This window comes from Myxine glutinosa, chromosome 13 (assembly GCF_964187855.1).
Source record: "Myxine glutinosa chromosome 13, kmMyxGlut1.1, whole genome shotgun sequence".
NCBI lineage: Eukaryota > Metazoa > Chordata > Myxini > Myxiniformes > Myxinidae > Myxine > Myxine glutinosa.
Window position 1 is genome coordinate 44,249,077 of NC_136273.1, and position 15,585 is coordinate 44,264,661.

Below are 15,585 nucleotides of genomic sequence, written 5' to 3' on the forward strand. Positions count from 1 at the left end.
TCTGGCGGGTAGTGAGGTAGAACTCTGCCGATAGTCCCGGGGGGGGGGGGGGGGGGGGACAAACGGTGAAAAACTGGTAGCTGGTTGAAGGCACGGTACTTGTCGTGTAGCTCAAGAGCCCTCACGAGAGCCTGGATGAATCTTCTTCAAAAAAATTCCATGAGGGATATGGAAAAGTACTTAAGAGTCGATTCGTTGTTCCTGGTTTTAAAACACGCCCAGTTATCTGAACAAATGAAGAAAATTTGCACTTAATAATAGAAGCCACTGCAACGGATTTTTTTTTTTGGGATACTCAGTCGAGGCTTGTGTAAGAGCTAATAGAACATATAATAAAGGGAGCAGGAGACAAGAGGGGGAGAGAGAGGGAAGCACAACGACAGTAGAGAACAGGGACATCAGTGGAAGAGAGAGAGGGCTGGGATGCTGTACACGGGATAAACAACATAGACACTACGGGGACTTTCGGGAAAGAAAACACGGAATGTGAAGAGGTGGGTTTGGGGTGGATTAACGGAGGTAGAAAAGATAATTAATCATCATCGAATAACACTTGGGATTTCACATATCACGTCCGTAAGGTGAAGGGAGGGGAGTGCAATTGGTAAAGTGCAAACAACACATTGGAAAGTTGGATGGGAATGGGAGGATCAAAAAGGGAAAGCTGGGTAGAGAGATGGTGGTGATGGGAGATGAAAAAGGGAAAGAGGAAAGTGGAGATTTATTTCAGGCTTCACATGAAAAGCCATTAAGTTTGCACAAATATCATGATAACACCCCAGGGATATTGGCAAACTACCTAAAAACTTACAAAGTGTCTCTAAAAATGCTAGAGGGAAAAATATAATTGAGGGTTGATCAATTTTATGGAGTTAGATTAACATGGATCATGGATCTCTCCTGATGTTAATGAACATGCAATCAGCTTTCTCACGCGGTTGTTGTGGCAGGAAATACGTTTGGACTGGAGGGCGACAGACCACAGATTTTCAGGCCTCGAGCCCTCCACTGGCTACTCCGTCCGCCTGTACGCTGTCAGTGAGACACAGCAAAGTACCCCCATCAACACAGCATATACAACCGGTAGGGACGGGAAGCTCTCACACATTGAGTCCACTGTCATATGACTCCAGACAAGGTCACATGGATTCCAAGAAAGAGCAATCGGAGATTGCAGACCCTTGCCAGGACGTGTTGTGTGGTGTTTATAAGCTGTTGTATTTGTGCGGTTTATTGATGACGTAGATTTATGTTCATACGGCACACAAACAGATCTTTTCGGTATTATTGTATTGATTCACATTCCAATCATATGTATTTTATAGAAGTACTCACATTCCCATCATATGTATTTTATAGATGTACTCACATTCCAATCATATGTATTTTATAGAAGTACTCACATTCCAATCATATGTATTTTATAGAAGTACTCACATTCCAATCATATGTATTTTATAGAAGTACTCACATTCCAATCATATGTATTTTATAGATGTACTCACATTGCAATCATATGTATTTTATAGAAGTACTCACATTCCAATCATATGTATTTTATAGAAGTACTCACATTCCAATCATATGTATTTTATAGAAGTACTCACATTCCACTCATATGTATTTTATAGATGTACTCACATTCCAATCGTATGTATTTTATAGATGTACTCACATTCCAATCGTATGTATTTTATAGATGTACTCACATTCCAATCATATGTATTTTATAGAAGTACTCACATTCCAATCGTATGTATTTTATAGATGTACTCACATTCCAATCGTATGTATTTTATAGATGTACTCACATTCCAATCGTATGTATTTTATAGATGTACTCACATTCCAATCGTATGTATTTTATAGATGTACTCACATTCCAATCGTATGTATTTTATAGAAGTATTCACATTCCAATCATATGTATTTTATAGAAGTACTCACATTCCAACCATATGTATTTTATAGAAGTACTCACATTCCAATCGTACGCACTGTATAAACCTACGCGCATTCTAAGAATACATACAATACAGATAAAAACATGTTCCGAATAGAATGTACTTTATTAACATACTCACATTATTCATTGATTTTGATGTACCATACACTTTTCAGAGTTGAATGCCTCCAAAGCAGTTTCTTGGCAAGGTTTATCCTGGGTGGTTTGCCATTGCCTTTCCAGTATTGTTCATGCTATATCTTCTATCTATCTATAATTCCAGTAATCTCTGTCTGTCTGTCTGTACGTCTGTACGTTTGTCTGTGACCGCTGTTTCTCGACAACCACGGGTCCGATATACTTTTAACTTGCCAGGTATATTGCTGGGGACCCGAGGATGTGCCTTTTCAAGGTTTCATATTAATCGGACAATTACTTACCGAGCTATGTCCAAAAAACGATTCAACCAATCAGAGAGCAGCGAACGATCGCGTGTGCCGAACGTGGCGGGCACACTCTTCCTCGGATGGCACATTTGAGAGCGTATTCATTTATTTCACGTTTGCAAACTATGTTGGCGTTAAACTATGTTTTACAACTAATAAAAACGAATTTGCGATTCATTCGCTTTCCTGCGCGTTTGTGCACGCGATGGCGATTTCTTTACCAAACTCCGGAAGCCGTTCGCTTTGGACCAAACCATTGCATGTAAATAGAGGGGGGGGATTGTCACCGTACTCGCAAGCCGTTCGCTTTGGACCAAACCATTTCATGTAAATAGAGGGGGGGGATATAATTTTAGATATAGATATAGTACGGGCAATGCCCTAGTATCTATAATTCCAGTAATCTCTGTCTGTCTGTCTGTACGTTTGTTTGTCTGTGACCGCTGTTTCTCGACAACCACGGGTCCGATATACTTTTAACTTGCCAGGTATATTGCTGGGGACCCGAGGATGTGCCTTTTCAAGGTTTCATATTAATCAGACAATTACTTACCGAGCTATGTCCAAAAAACGATTCAACCAATCAGAGAGCAGCGAACGATCGCGTGTGCCGGCGTTGCGAATGGACCAAACCATTCCATGTAAATAGAGGGGGGGGTTCTGTGGTCGTTGCGAATGGACGAAACCATTTCATGTAAATAGAGGGGGGGGATTGTCACTGTACTCGCAAGCCGTTCGCCGTTCGCTTTGGCGTTGCGAATGGACCAAACCATTTCATGTAAATAGAGGGGGGGGATATAATTTTAGATAGATATATAGTACGGGCATATATATAGTACGGGCATGCCCTAGTCTATCTATAATTCCAGTAATCTCTGTACGTTTGTACGTCTGTACGTTTGTTTGTCTGTGACCGCTGTTTCTCGACAACCACGGGTCCGATATACTTTTAACTTGCCAGGTATATTGCTGGGGACCCGAGGATGTGCCTTTTCAAGGTTTCATATTAATCGGACAATTACTTACCGAGCTATGTCCAAAAAACGATTCAACCAATCAGAGAGCAGCGAACGATCGCGTGTGCCGAACGTGGAGGACACACTCTGCCTCGGATGGCACATTTGAGAGCGTATTCATTTATTTCACGTTTGCAAACTATGTTGGCGTTAAACTATGTTTTAAAACTAATAAAACCGAATTTGCGATTCATTCGCTTTCCTGCGCGTTTGTGCACGCGATGGCGATTTCTTTACCAAACTCCGGAAGCCGTTCGCTTTGGACCAAACCATTGCATGTAAATAGAGGGGGGGGGATTGTCACCGTACTCGCAAGCCGTTCGCTTTGGACCAAACCATTTCATGTAAATAGAGGGGGGGGGGATATAATTTTAGATATAGATATAGTACGGGCAATGCCCTAGTCTATCTATAATTCCAGTAATCTCTGTACGTTTGTACGTCTGTACGTTTGTTTGTCTGTGACCGCTGTTTCTCGACAACCACGGGTCCGATATACTTTTAACTTGCCAGGTATATTGCTGGGGACCCGAGGATGTGCCTTTTCAAGGTTTCATATTAATCGGACAATTACTTACCGAGCTATGTCCAAAAAACGATTCAACCAATCAGAGAGCAGCGAACGATCGCGTGTGCCGAACGTGGAGGACACACTCTGCCTCGGATGGCACATTTGAGAGCGTATTCATTTATTTCACGTTTGCAAACTATGTTGGCGTTAAACTATGTTTTAAAACTAATAAAACCGAATTTGCGATTCATTCGCTTTCCTGCGCGTTTGTGCACGCGATGGCGATTTCTTTACCAAACTCCGGAAGCCGTTCGCTTTGGACCAAACCATTTCATGTAAATAGAGGGGGGGGGGATATAATTTTAGATATAGATATAGTACGGGCAATGCCCTAGTCCTTTTAAATGCTGAACGTCAAGAAAGGAAGCAGCTCGTACCATTTTAATAAAATATATATATTTTTAAATAACAATTAAAAACAAGACCGGAATCTAACAGCGGCGTAGCCAGGCTTGTAAAATATTATAAACCACAAACACATCTGATTAGCTTTTTAAACAGTCGCTAATGCTGTTTATAACATCAAACAAATAAATTTGGAGGAATCCTGACATCCCTGAGGTAAGCTTTACTTACAGAACTGAACGAAGATCTACTGTAATCTATATACCCCACAAGGGTGTGTAAATAACATGCCCCTTCTGCCGGGCCTATAAGTAATGTGTTGTTGGAAGATTCGTAACCTACTTTCCATGCCTGACGTTTGACTGAAGGTGGCACATGAATGTGGAATTTATTGGTTCATGGTTTGCCATTCGCAGTTTTTTGCCCAAGTTATTCACTAACTGGCTATCCATGCCTGATGTTCGACTGAAGGTGTCACAGGAATGTGGATGGTTCATGGTATAGGATTCACCGTTTCTACATTGACTGTTTGCACCTGGCCTCCCCACCCGTGTGTAGCACGGTTACCTCGCTAGTATATCTATATATTGTTGCAGTTTTAGGAAACCGCTCAGAGGCAATGGAAACCAACATACAGGTCCCTTAGTGTAGGTATTTCCATAGTGTAAGATGAAACTCGCTCCTTCCCATTGAGTAGTGGGTTTGAGTGTTATAATAGGCATTGGTGAAGGGTAGAGAGGCTTTTTCACCTGTTTTTCCTAGAAGGGTAATTGTTACATGTGCGCAGCGGCATCTTATGATGTGTGCGCATCATATTCACTCATTTGAATAACGAGCTAAAACCAATCTATCAGCCACTCTATTTCCCCTAGATCTTTCCTTTATACACGACATGGTGTTTGTTGCTACTGAGTTGCCGGTTTTTGGCTGAGGTGATTGGAGGAAGTACAACCCAGGCAATTTGGGTTTGAATGGACTTGTACGGTGTCTAGATTACCATGTTTTCCCACGCATATTATCCATGCATTTTGTTTGTTTATTTTGTCTAGTCCTGGATCCACCACGAGATCTGGAGATAATGGATGTGGAACCAGAGTCTGCCAAGGTCATTTGGCAACCACCACGTGGAGCTATCACGGGCTACGGGCTCACGTACTTGGATTCTGATGGTTCTATTCAGGTTATTAATTTTGCATTACTTACACACTGCTTATGATGTACCGAATGTCATTATACGAGTATTATGCTTGGCCTTCAATGTCTAGCTTCACTTGAATATGTTCTTAAAAGGCAAACAGCTCTGCTTTGGGCTGGCAGGATGGCCAAGAGGTTAGCACACTTACCTCTGAGCCCTCCTGCCTAGGTTTGAATGTCATCCCAGCTACAAACTGTCATCGTGGTGTCTTGCAAACAGGGTGAGGCATTAAAGTGTGTGCGGTCCCTCGGATTGACGCGTTAAACTGGGTGTCCCACCTACTAGCATTCGCCGATGGACATTAAAGATCCCACTGTGTCCTTCACTAAGAGTAGACAAAGTATCCTGGGCACCTTGACCAATTTCCAAACACCTGCCCTAACCCACATCCGTGTCCTCAGCCAATAATGCTACTCGCAGCCACTTACTGCATTTAAAAGAATCAAATCTGCTTTATTTGTTTAACTTTATTAAAATACCTTTAAAATTTCGCAAAATTAAATGAAAGAAGCCTCATTGGTCTGCTTAGGAGGTGCAAGGTTAATATCCTGAAAATGAAAATCAAATCAAAAGTGACAACTAATTGCCACGTCCTCACCTAACCTTTGGAGGAAGCACAAGACATTATTTATTTAAACGAGGAGTCAGGGTGACTCCTCAGTGCGGTGTCTCCATGTACACGTTATAGAGTCTGTTCTTGGCTTCTGTGTGTGCAGGAGGTAAATGTCGACGGGACAGCAATGAGCCACCAGCTTGTCGATCTAGACCCTTCATCTCGCTACACGGTCGAGCTCTATGCTGTCAGTGACACCGGGCAGAGTTCCACGATTGATACCGTCTTTTCAACCGGTTTGTATCAGTAATTGTATTGTCACCAAATAATTCATACAAGATGTGATAACACTTGCATTTCCACAAATAACTCTTACTTTATTCATAATAATTAAACAAATCTACTATATAAGGGAGATGTCTGTCTGTGTGTGTATCTGTCTGTCTGTGTGTCGCCATTTTTCTCAGAGATGGCTGAACGGATCTTCGTCAAACTTTCAGAGGTTCATCAGTGAGTGATGGAGAGTGTTTTAGGCAAAAAAAAAAATTGGGGGAAAAAAAAAAGGTTAATCGCTCGATAGTGCCGAAGCCTATTAAAATTAATGACAGTTATATACAAGTACACATTCGCATAAATAAATACAAAACAATCACCAGACATTTGAATGCAAATAAATCAAACAATTCTGGAAGTTTACAAAGTTGGTAGTACAGCTTCTTCTTCTTCCTGATCGGCATCACCCACCAGCATATATATGAACCCCCTTCCCCTCCTGCCTCCCCTCCCTTCTGCCTCCCCCCCTCCCCTCCCCTCACCCCCTCTCCCCCCTACCCTTCTCTCCCCCCACTCCCCCTTCCCCCCCTCTTCCCTCCCCTTCCCCCCTCTCACTCCCTCTTCCCCCCTTTCCCTCCTCTCCCCCCCTTGCCCCCCTCCTCCCTCCCCCCCCACCCCCCCCGGGCAACGCCGGGTACTTCTGCTAATATTATATATCTATCTTCTATCTATCTATATATATAAAAGAAAGTTTTTGTTTGTTTGTCTGCACGCGCTAATCTTCTGAACGGTGAAAGATAGGAGGAAACCTCTGAAACAAAAAATGTCGGGACGGGCCCCAGGAAGGTTATAGGCTAGGTGGCGAGGCCGGTCGAGGCCGCCTCGGCCGGGCTGGGCCCATTTCGCAATAAATCTTCTTCTTTGAAATTCTCTTGAAGTACAACTTATGCACTTAATAGGAATATCTGACTGATTGCAACACATGCTTTCAAAATTCTCTCTCGCGGGGCACGACAGAAGAAAGAACAAGGAATCGTTGAGCACTAACTGATACTGGGCTCGCCTCAGACCTATGTACCGTACAGAAGATTAAATTCATTCAAAAAGAACCCGGGCAACGCCGGTTGCATTCAGCTAGTATTTCATAAACTGATAAGTATTGTTCGTCCAAACTTACTTATTTCTCATTAATAAAGCAGAGAAAATAATACTTTTGGTATCTACCATATAAAACACAATGTTGTCTGTGTGTTTCTATGGATGTCTGTCCCCCTTCACAAGTGTAGGTTTTAAAGGCCAATTTTCTTTTAACACGAATATGTGTCCACTGCGGTCTATTTTGAGGATAAAACAAACTCGAAACATATTTTCCATAAAAGAGTAAAATGTATGTCTTCTATTGGAAATGTAGACGGTGGCTTGCAAACCGAGCCTCAAGGGCGGGGTACAGAAGCGTTTTTAAAAATAACAATAAATACAAGATGCAGGTAGGTGAAAAATACCCTGCATGTGATGTGCAACGATCAATATGAAATGCGCACAGAGTAAAACGCATGTTAATTTACATCCGTAGGAAGTCTAATAAATAAAGAAGCTATACGCACACCTGACGCGAGGCCAAGACTTTAGACCTTGACATGCTCACGAGGCCGTACCATCCAATAAACTGTTCCAACCCGTCATTTTTGACGGGCTTTTTACTCGTATTAAGATAAACGACACAATATTTCCACACAATTTGTGTTTGCTGTATTTTCCTGAACATACGGTGGCCTAGTGGTGAGGAAAGTGGACTAACGTTCTGGGTTTAAATCTGTTTCAACATAGCAGGATGATGGATCAGCATGTCACTATCGAATTACCGATGAAAACCTAGATGGCTCACTAATGACCTCAATGAAGGGTTTATTATGGCATAGCAACTGCACCTCCAGCTGACATGTCATGTCAGTCCACACCTTGCGGTTGAACTCTATCGCCCTCATTGAACTCGGGATTGGTATAGAAATGTTAAATCGGAAAGACAGGAGTGCACACAACCCCAACAATAAACCACCTTTAGAGGCCATTTTTCCCCGCAAAGCGGGGGTTGGCCTTTTTCGGGAACCGTGGTTGTTGTTGTTTTTTCGGTCCCCTTTTTGAAGCAATGTTTTATGGCCGGATGCCCTTCCTGACGCCAACCCTTTTTGCCGCCTTTAACGACAAACAGGGAATTACCAGTGAACTGGTACTCAATTAGCCGACCTCGGAAGGATGACAGGTTGAGTCAACCCCCCTGGCGTTAATTCAGCGATCGACTGGGATTCGAACCCAGGATCCTTGGACCCTAAGCCGGCACCCTAGCCGCTAGCCCAACACCAGGGATCAACACAACCCCAACAATGACCACCCAAAAATAATTTACAAGTTAAGGTGCACGTTTTTTTCTTACAATATCAATAATTGTCTTTGACGTAGTCACTCATTGTGCAGGCAGCCACCAGAGAAGCGGTGTGAGTGTGTTTTACCTTTGAGGTATGTGGTAGAGTAACATCCTCATAAGTCAGTCATATATTCCGAAGATGGTCAACTGATTTGCATCTCCTGGGGGACCAGGTCTGGATCCTCCCAGAGACTTGGAGGTGCGGAATGTGGATAAAAACTCCGCCACGATATCATGGCGACCTCCTCGTGGTGCGATCACGGAATATGTGCTCAGTTACTCTGGTCCTGATTTTGGGGATGTGAGTATATATTCTGACCAACTCTGCACATATTAAGTACCCTTGGATTTTAATGCATTGTTTTTATATTCAATTTGTGCTTATAATTAGTTGCATACTGATCAATATGAAAGATAAAGTTCGAGTTTATCTATGTTATGCATGCAAGGCACTGGGGAGTTGTGAGGAGTTGTCGCAGTGGCAAGGGGAGAATATAACATTTTTGTATCAGGAAGATAATGTTGTAGGGTATTTGGGGTAAGGAAGAGAATGGATAGGGGCAGATGAGTTGGGAAGGAGAGAGAAGAGAAGGGAGTTGAGAGGAAATATGAGACAGTGAAAGGAAAAGAAGTGGGATGTATGGGACGTGCAGAGGTTTGTGGGGGTGCAGTGATAAAAATGCCAACATTTATTGCAAATGTAATAACATGCCTAAAGGGGGGAATTAAAAGCCTCATACGTTCTTAAAACACCGAAATATGACAACACAGCAGGGCTTTCGGACAAGTAGCTAAAAACTGATAAAGGTGGGCCCTGAAAAATTAAATTTTAAAGAGGTAGAGGTTAGTGCACGATAGACTAAGCTTGCCTGAACTGGATCTACCCACAATACATGTGCGATGTATATCAGCTTTGTCATCTATCTGTTGTCCCAGCAAGTACATTTGGACAGGAGAGCGACAAGCCACAAGTTATCTGGCCTCGACCCTTCAACTCTCTACTCCGTCGAGCTGTACGCCGTAGGTGGGACAGAGCAAAGTACCACCGTCGGCACAGGTTTTACAACCGGTAGGTACAGCACGCTCTCGCACTTGAATACTTCACTGTCTTATTGATCAAGCTATAAGCACACATGCAACAAAACCATAAAGAAAATGCTTATTATCTGAGAGAGTGGCCTGTTTTATTGCACAATTATAGGGGATTGGTGCAATGACGTGCAAGGCCACAAATGGTCGATATTGAGATAATCATTTAAAAAAAAAAGTTTTGAAGCATTCCTTATTTCCCATCAATATAGTGCAAGATGGGTTCTTATTCAGCAAAGAATAACATTCTCTTGTGGACATTAAACGTTCCGAGGCACCTTTTAAAAAATTGCAGGCCATGCAGTGTGTGACGGTACAGTGACCAAATTTGAAACTCCTGACCTGGTTACCTCTGGCACTGAAGGTGGGCAGAGGTTATATTTTCACCCCTGTCTGTTTGCTTGTCTGTGAACAAGATATCAAAAAGTTGTGGACGGATTTGATGAAACTTGGTGGACTGGTTGGGTGTGTGACAAGGAAGAATTGATTAGATTTCGGAGAAGATACTATTTTAATTTTTTTAGTGATTTGTCACCATTGAGAGATGGAGCCAAAAACTATAATGTGGAATGTTATCTCAAAAGGTTGTGGACGAGTTATGACTAAACTAGGTGGATGAGTTGGTTCGGTGCCACAAAACGAGCCGATTCGATTTTGGTTCAGATCCGCATCCAGATCTGGCCTATCGGCAAAATACAAAACGTAAACTGTTCGGCCTGGCAGAGGTATGTACTCCACCAAGTGCCATAATTTTCAGCAATGGAAACATTCCCAAAGACCTGTGCTGACAGATGGGTTCTTTGGCTTCACATCCTCGCTTTTCTTCATTCGTATACAGCACATGGCTGTGAGTAGCATAACTTCCAGGGGGGCACAGCTGTGCCATGCTGCAGTACCCCCTGTACACAAGAACAGCAATTTGGCACTTGGTCAGGGTACTGGCGATAACTCACATACTCTCTCCTACTCTTGGCGAAGGACTGTGATCTTTAACATCCACTAACTTAATGCTGGCAGATGGGACAACCAGTGTAACGTCCATCTGTGGGATGGAACACACATTGATGAATCGCCCTGCCCACGAAACACAAAGATGACAGTTTATAGTTGGGTTGACATTTAAACCCAGAATCACCAACTCAAAGGCGAGTGGGCATACTGCTAGGGCCTAGGCTATCCTGCCAGACAATTATCAACTTAACATTATCAACAAATAACAACGTTGACATTATCAACTTAATAAAACATTCGTTTTCCTTTGTCCCATGTCTTGCCTAACTATTCTTCACTCAAACGGTCACCAGGTATGGGTCAAGTGTTCGAAAATCCCAAGGACTGTGGGGAAATGCTCCTGAATGGAGAGAAGCGGAATGGCGTTCATACTATTTACATCAATGGAGACAAAAAGCAACCATTTCAGGTTTACTGTGACATGACCACTGATGGAGGTGGATGGATTGTAAGTATTGCCTTTTCTCTTCTTTCTATTTGTTTCTAAAAGTGTTGTAGTATTTTTGTGCATGAGTGGTAAGGTGTAAGATACACCTCACAGCCCAACATATTGGAGGCAGAAGTCAGGAGTATCTCTCTATGGAAGACGTTTATGTTGAACAACAAGTGTCGATAATCAAGCGGAAGTTTTGTTCAAAATATATTCTCTTTTACTTTAAAATATACACTCTGTTAAAATATATAGTTTTGTTACTACTGGATCAGGAACTATATGCCATATTGGCTATTGCCATGTGGAGCCTGACCATAAGAATGCCTGCCACACGCCATCCTGCCTCTGCCACACACCATCCTGCCTCTGCCACACACCATCCTGCCCATGCCACACACCATCCTGCTCCTGCCACACACCATCCTGCCACTGCCACACATCATCCTGCCCCTGCCACACACCATCCTTCCCCTGCCACACACCATCCTGCTTCTGCCACACACCATCCTGCTTCTGCCACACACCATCCTGCCCCTGCCACACACCATCCTGCTTCTGCCACACCCATCCTGCTTCTGCCACACACCATCCTGCTTCTGCCACACACCATCCTGCCCCTGCCACACACCATCCTGCCCCTGCCACACACCATCCTACCCCTGCCACACACCATCCTGCCCCTGCCACACACCATCCTACCCCTGCCACACACCATCCTGCCCCTGCCACACACCATCATGCCCCTGCCACACACCATCCTGCTTCTGCCACACACCATCCTGCTTTTGCCACACACCATCCTGCTTTTGCCACACACCATCCTGCCTCTGCCACACACCATCCTGCCCCTGCCACACACCATCCTGCCCCTGCCACACACCATCCTGCCCCTGCCACACACCATCCTAACTCTCCCACACACCATCCTGTCACTGCCACACAGCTCCCTGCCTCTGGCACACACCATCCTGCCTCTGCCACACACCACCTTGCCTCTGCCACACAGCATCCTACCTCTGTCACACACCATCTTGCCTCTGCCACATACCAGCCTATCTGTACCACACACCATCCTGCCTCTGCAACATACCATCCTGCCTCTGCCACACACCATCCTGCCTCTGCCACACACCATCCTGCCTCTGCCACACAACATCCTGTCTCTGCCACACACCAGCCTGCGTCTGCCACATACCAGCCTGTGTCTGCCACACACCAGCCTGCGTCTGCCACACAGCTCCCTGCCTCTGCCACACAGCTCCCTGCCTCTGCCACACACCATCCTGCATCTGCCACACACCATCCTGCATCTGCCACATACCATCCTACCACTGCCACACACCAGCCTGCCTCTACCACACAGCATCCTCCCTCTGCCACACAGCATCTTGCCTCTGCCACACAGCATCCTCCCTCTGCCACACAGCTCCCTGCCTCTGCCACACAGTTCCCTGCCTCTACCACACAGCTCCCTGCCTCTGCCACACAGCTCCCTGCCTCTGCCACACACCATCCTGCATCTGCCACACACCATCCTACCACTGCCACACACCATCCTGCCTCTACCACACAGCATCCTGCCTCTACCACACAGCATCCTCCCTCTGCCACACAGCATCTTGCCTCTGCAACACATCTTAGCACTGCTACACACAATCCTACCACTGCTGGACACCATCCTGCCTCTCGTCCAAACGCCATCTCGCCTCAGACTGAAGGTTGAATTGTGATGAAGGTTGGCAACATTCAACTCTGGAAGGAGGACCTCATCACTTGTATCGACCAAAAATATGGTACTAGCGAGTTTGTCTGTTACATATAATATGCAATTGAAAGGGTCACCAGCTGCACTTGTCACCCCTAGCCACTGGCTTCTTGGTTTCCCTGGTTGGCATAAAGGTGGGTGGTGAAAGAGCAGGGAGGAATGCACTTGTGTGCATCTAAGCAAAAACAGCAATTATACCAGTGGCCTGCGGCCGCACGATGATCTCTGCTATTGTGCGTTGCCTTGGATGTGGTTTCTGCTTTCCTTCTCCTTCAGGTGAGAAATAACTGGTCTAACTGCTGCTGCAGATGTTGGATGTCTGTGCTGGTTAGATCTGGTCTTGCTCCAGTTGATTTTGTGGCAACTTTCCTGATGGTGGAGAAAACCAGGGTGGCGACCTCAATTATCTTGTCGGACATGTTGGCAAGTTGCTCGATATTCACCGAATAGCCTGTAGACGCTCGGATGAGCTGGGAACTACTTGGCAGATGGTGGAAAAGTTGTTTGAGATTTTTCTCTTCCAAGTTGCTGTCCCCTAAGATCTGCCTCATCCAGCGAAATGACTGCAACCGTTTCTGGTCGCCCAGTTCCTCGGAGATCAAGAGTTGGTGCAAGTGCTTTTGATTAGACACAGAGGTTCGGCATATCAGTTCCTCCTTCAGTACATCGTAGGGATTGTTCATGGGTGGTTCTATGAGCAGGTGGGGTCGCGTCACGAAGTCACGAATCTCCTCGGCATATTCAGGTTGGAGTGAGGCCACAATTTAGGCAAAACGTGTCTCTTGGTTTGTATTCTCCCTCATGAGGAATTGAGGCTCGATGTGTGCAAACCAAATCGTTTGATGATTCGGAAAAAACTGAGGTAGCTTGAGGCTCATGGCAGACACAGGTTTAGGTGAGGTTGAAAGAGACAAGGAAGAAGAATCTTCGTACATTGTAAAATATCATGTCTCGGTCACCAATGAAATGAAATCCATTAGGTTACTAATATCCACTTGCCAAATGTGTCTGCAAGATGAGGATGGTTGCTGACTGGGCCCGTAGAAGAACTTGGCCTTCGCTGATTAAACTTCTTTCTTGAAGTGAACGGCTCCTGTGAATGAGAGTCCAAACGTCACTATGATTGAAGTCATTGACAAAATACTTCAATACCTTGTATCCACTGCTTGTGTAGCATCCATTAATGGTGATGCAAGGCCTTAGTCGTAAAAGCTTTGTCACTTAAAGCAAGTCTAAACTGCCACGGTATAGGAAGAGTACAAAATAAACCTATCCTACATTTCATCATTTACATGCAAAAGGTGATATAAATGTAAGACAAACTTCTACCTATGTAATAGATAGTGTGTATTTGTCTGTCCCCTTTCATGAGGTCGATTTGAGTATGATTTTAAAGGCCAATCTTTTAGCACGACTGTGTGTTCACTGTCATCTATTTTTGAGGATAAAAACTCCAAAAACATTTTTCATAAAGGGCAATTACATGTCATCTATTGGATATGTAGATGGTGGCTTCCAAACCGAGCCTCAAGGGCGGTATACAGAAGCGTTTTTTAAAAATAACATTAAATGCAAGGCGCAAGGATGTGAAATTCGCTGTACGTGATGTTGAACGCGCGCAGAGTAAAACGAGTGTTCATTTACATCCATAGGATGCCTAATAAATAAAGAAGGTAGAAGCACACCTGACACTATAGGCCAAGGCTTCAGACTTTGGCATGCACACGAGGCTGTACTGCTGCCATTTTTGATGGGCATTTATACTTGTATAATAATAAAGTTCACTTCTAAATGGATAAATGTCACAAAAACGTCTGAGTCCTAAATTGTCAAAAGGAAAAATGAAAAGAAAGGAAAAGTGCCAGGCCTAGCGTTCCCTCATCAACTTCTCACTTCCTCTCCAAAGGACCAGAAAAATTCCTAGCTCAGGGTTCATTGGTTAACAAAGATCATGTGTGCTAATATTGAGCACATGAATGTTAGACAACCTGAAGATGTATGGTTGTATTAAAAAAAGAAGAGGAATGCTTGTTATAATCGTTTCACATTTGCAAGACATGTCCAATATGTCAAAGGAAGTATGTACATTGAAGTACCATATGTGAAAGGAAGTACATTTCTCAAAATCCTTTTACAAGCAAACTTGCTCATTATCCAATCAGGCCGCCTGGCAAATGGAGCTTCTTATGAACTTTCGCCACTTTCGTCGGTCTTCGGGCAATGTTCCAATTTTATTCCAGGTGTCCTTCATTCCGTTCATTTCCTTCTCGACGGTACGTCACTCGATATCTCTTGGCCATCCATCCCTTCTCTTCCCATTAGGTGCCTGGCCTCTTGCTCTCTTCGGTATGTCTTGATCCTCCATGCGCAACACATGACCAATCCATCTCCACCTCCTAATTTTCTTCTCTTCCATGATGTTTTTCCTTCCTGTTCAACTTTCAACCTCTTCCTTACATGTCTCAAGATTTTTTTCCAAGCAACCTCTACACTCTTATTAGTTAGCATACTCTTAATATCA

The 15,585-nt window shown here is 44.1% G+C and overlaps 1 protein-coding gene across 1 annotated transcript in view; it reads left to right on the forward strand.

The window, feature by feature from the left end:
* TNC (tenascin C) overlaps positions 1-15,585 on the forward strand; it is a 118,323-nt gene that overhangs the window by 92,535 nt on the left and 10,203 nt on the right. Inside the window, exons 21-26 of the mRNA XM_068134334.2 lie at positions 951-1,083; positions 5,373-5,503; positions 6,235-6,367; positions 8,940-9,067; positions 9,703-9,835; positions 11,160-11,314. Coding sequence (XP_067990435.2) covers positions 951-1,083; positions 5,373-5,503; positions 6,235-6,367; positions 8,940-9,067; positions 9,703-9,835; positions 11,160-11,314 — 813 coding nt within the window. The remainder of the gene's footprint in view (positions 1-950; positions 1,084-5,372; positions 5,504-6,234; positions 6,368-8,939; positions 9,068-9,702; positions 9,836-11,159; positions 11,315-15,585) is intronic.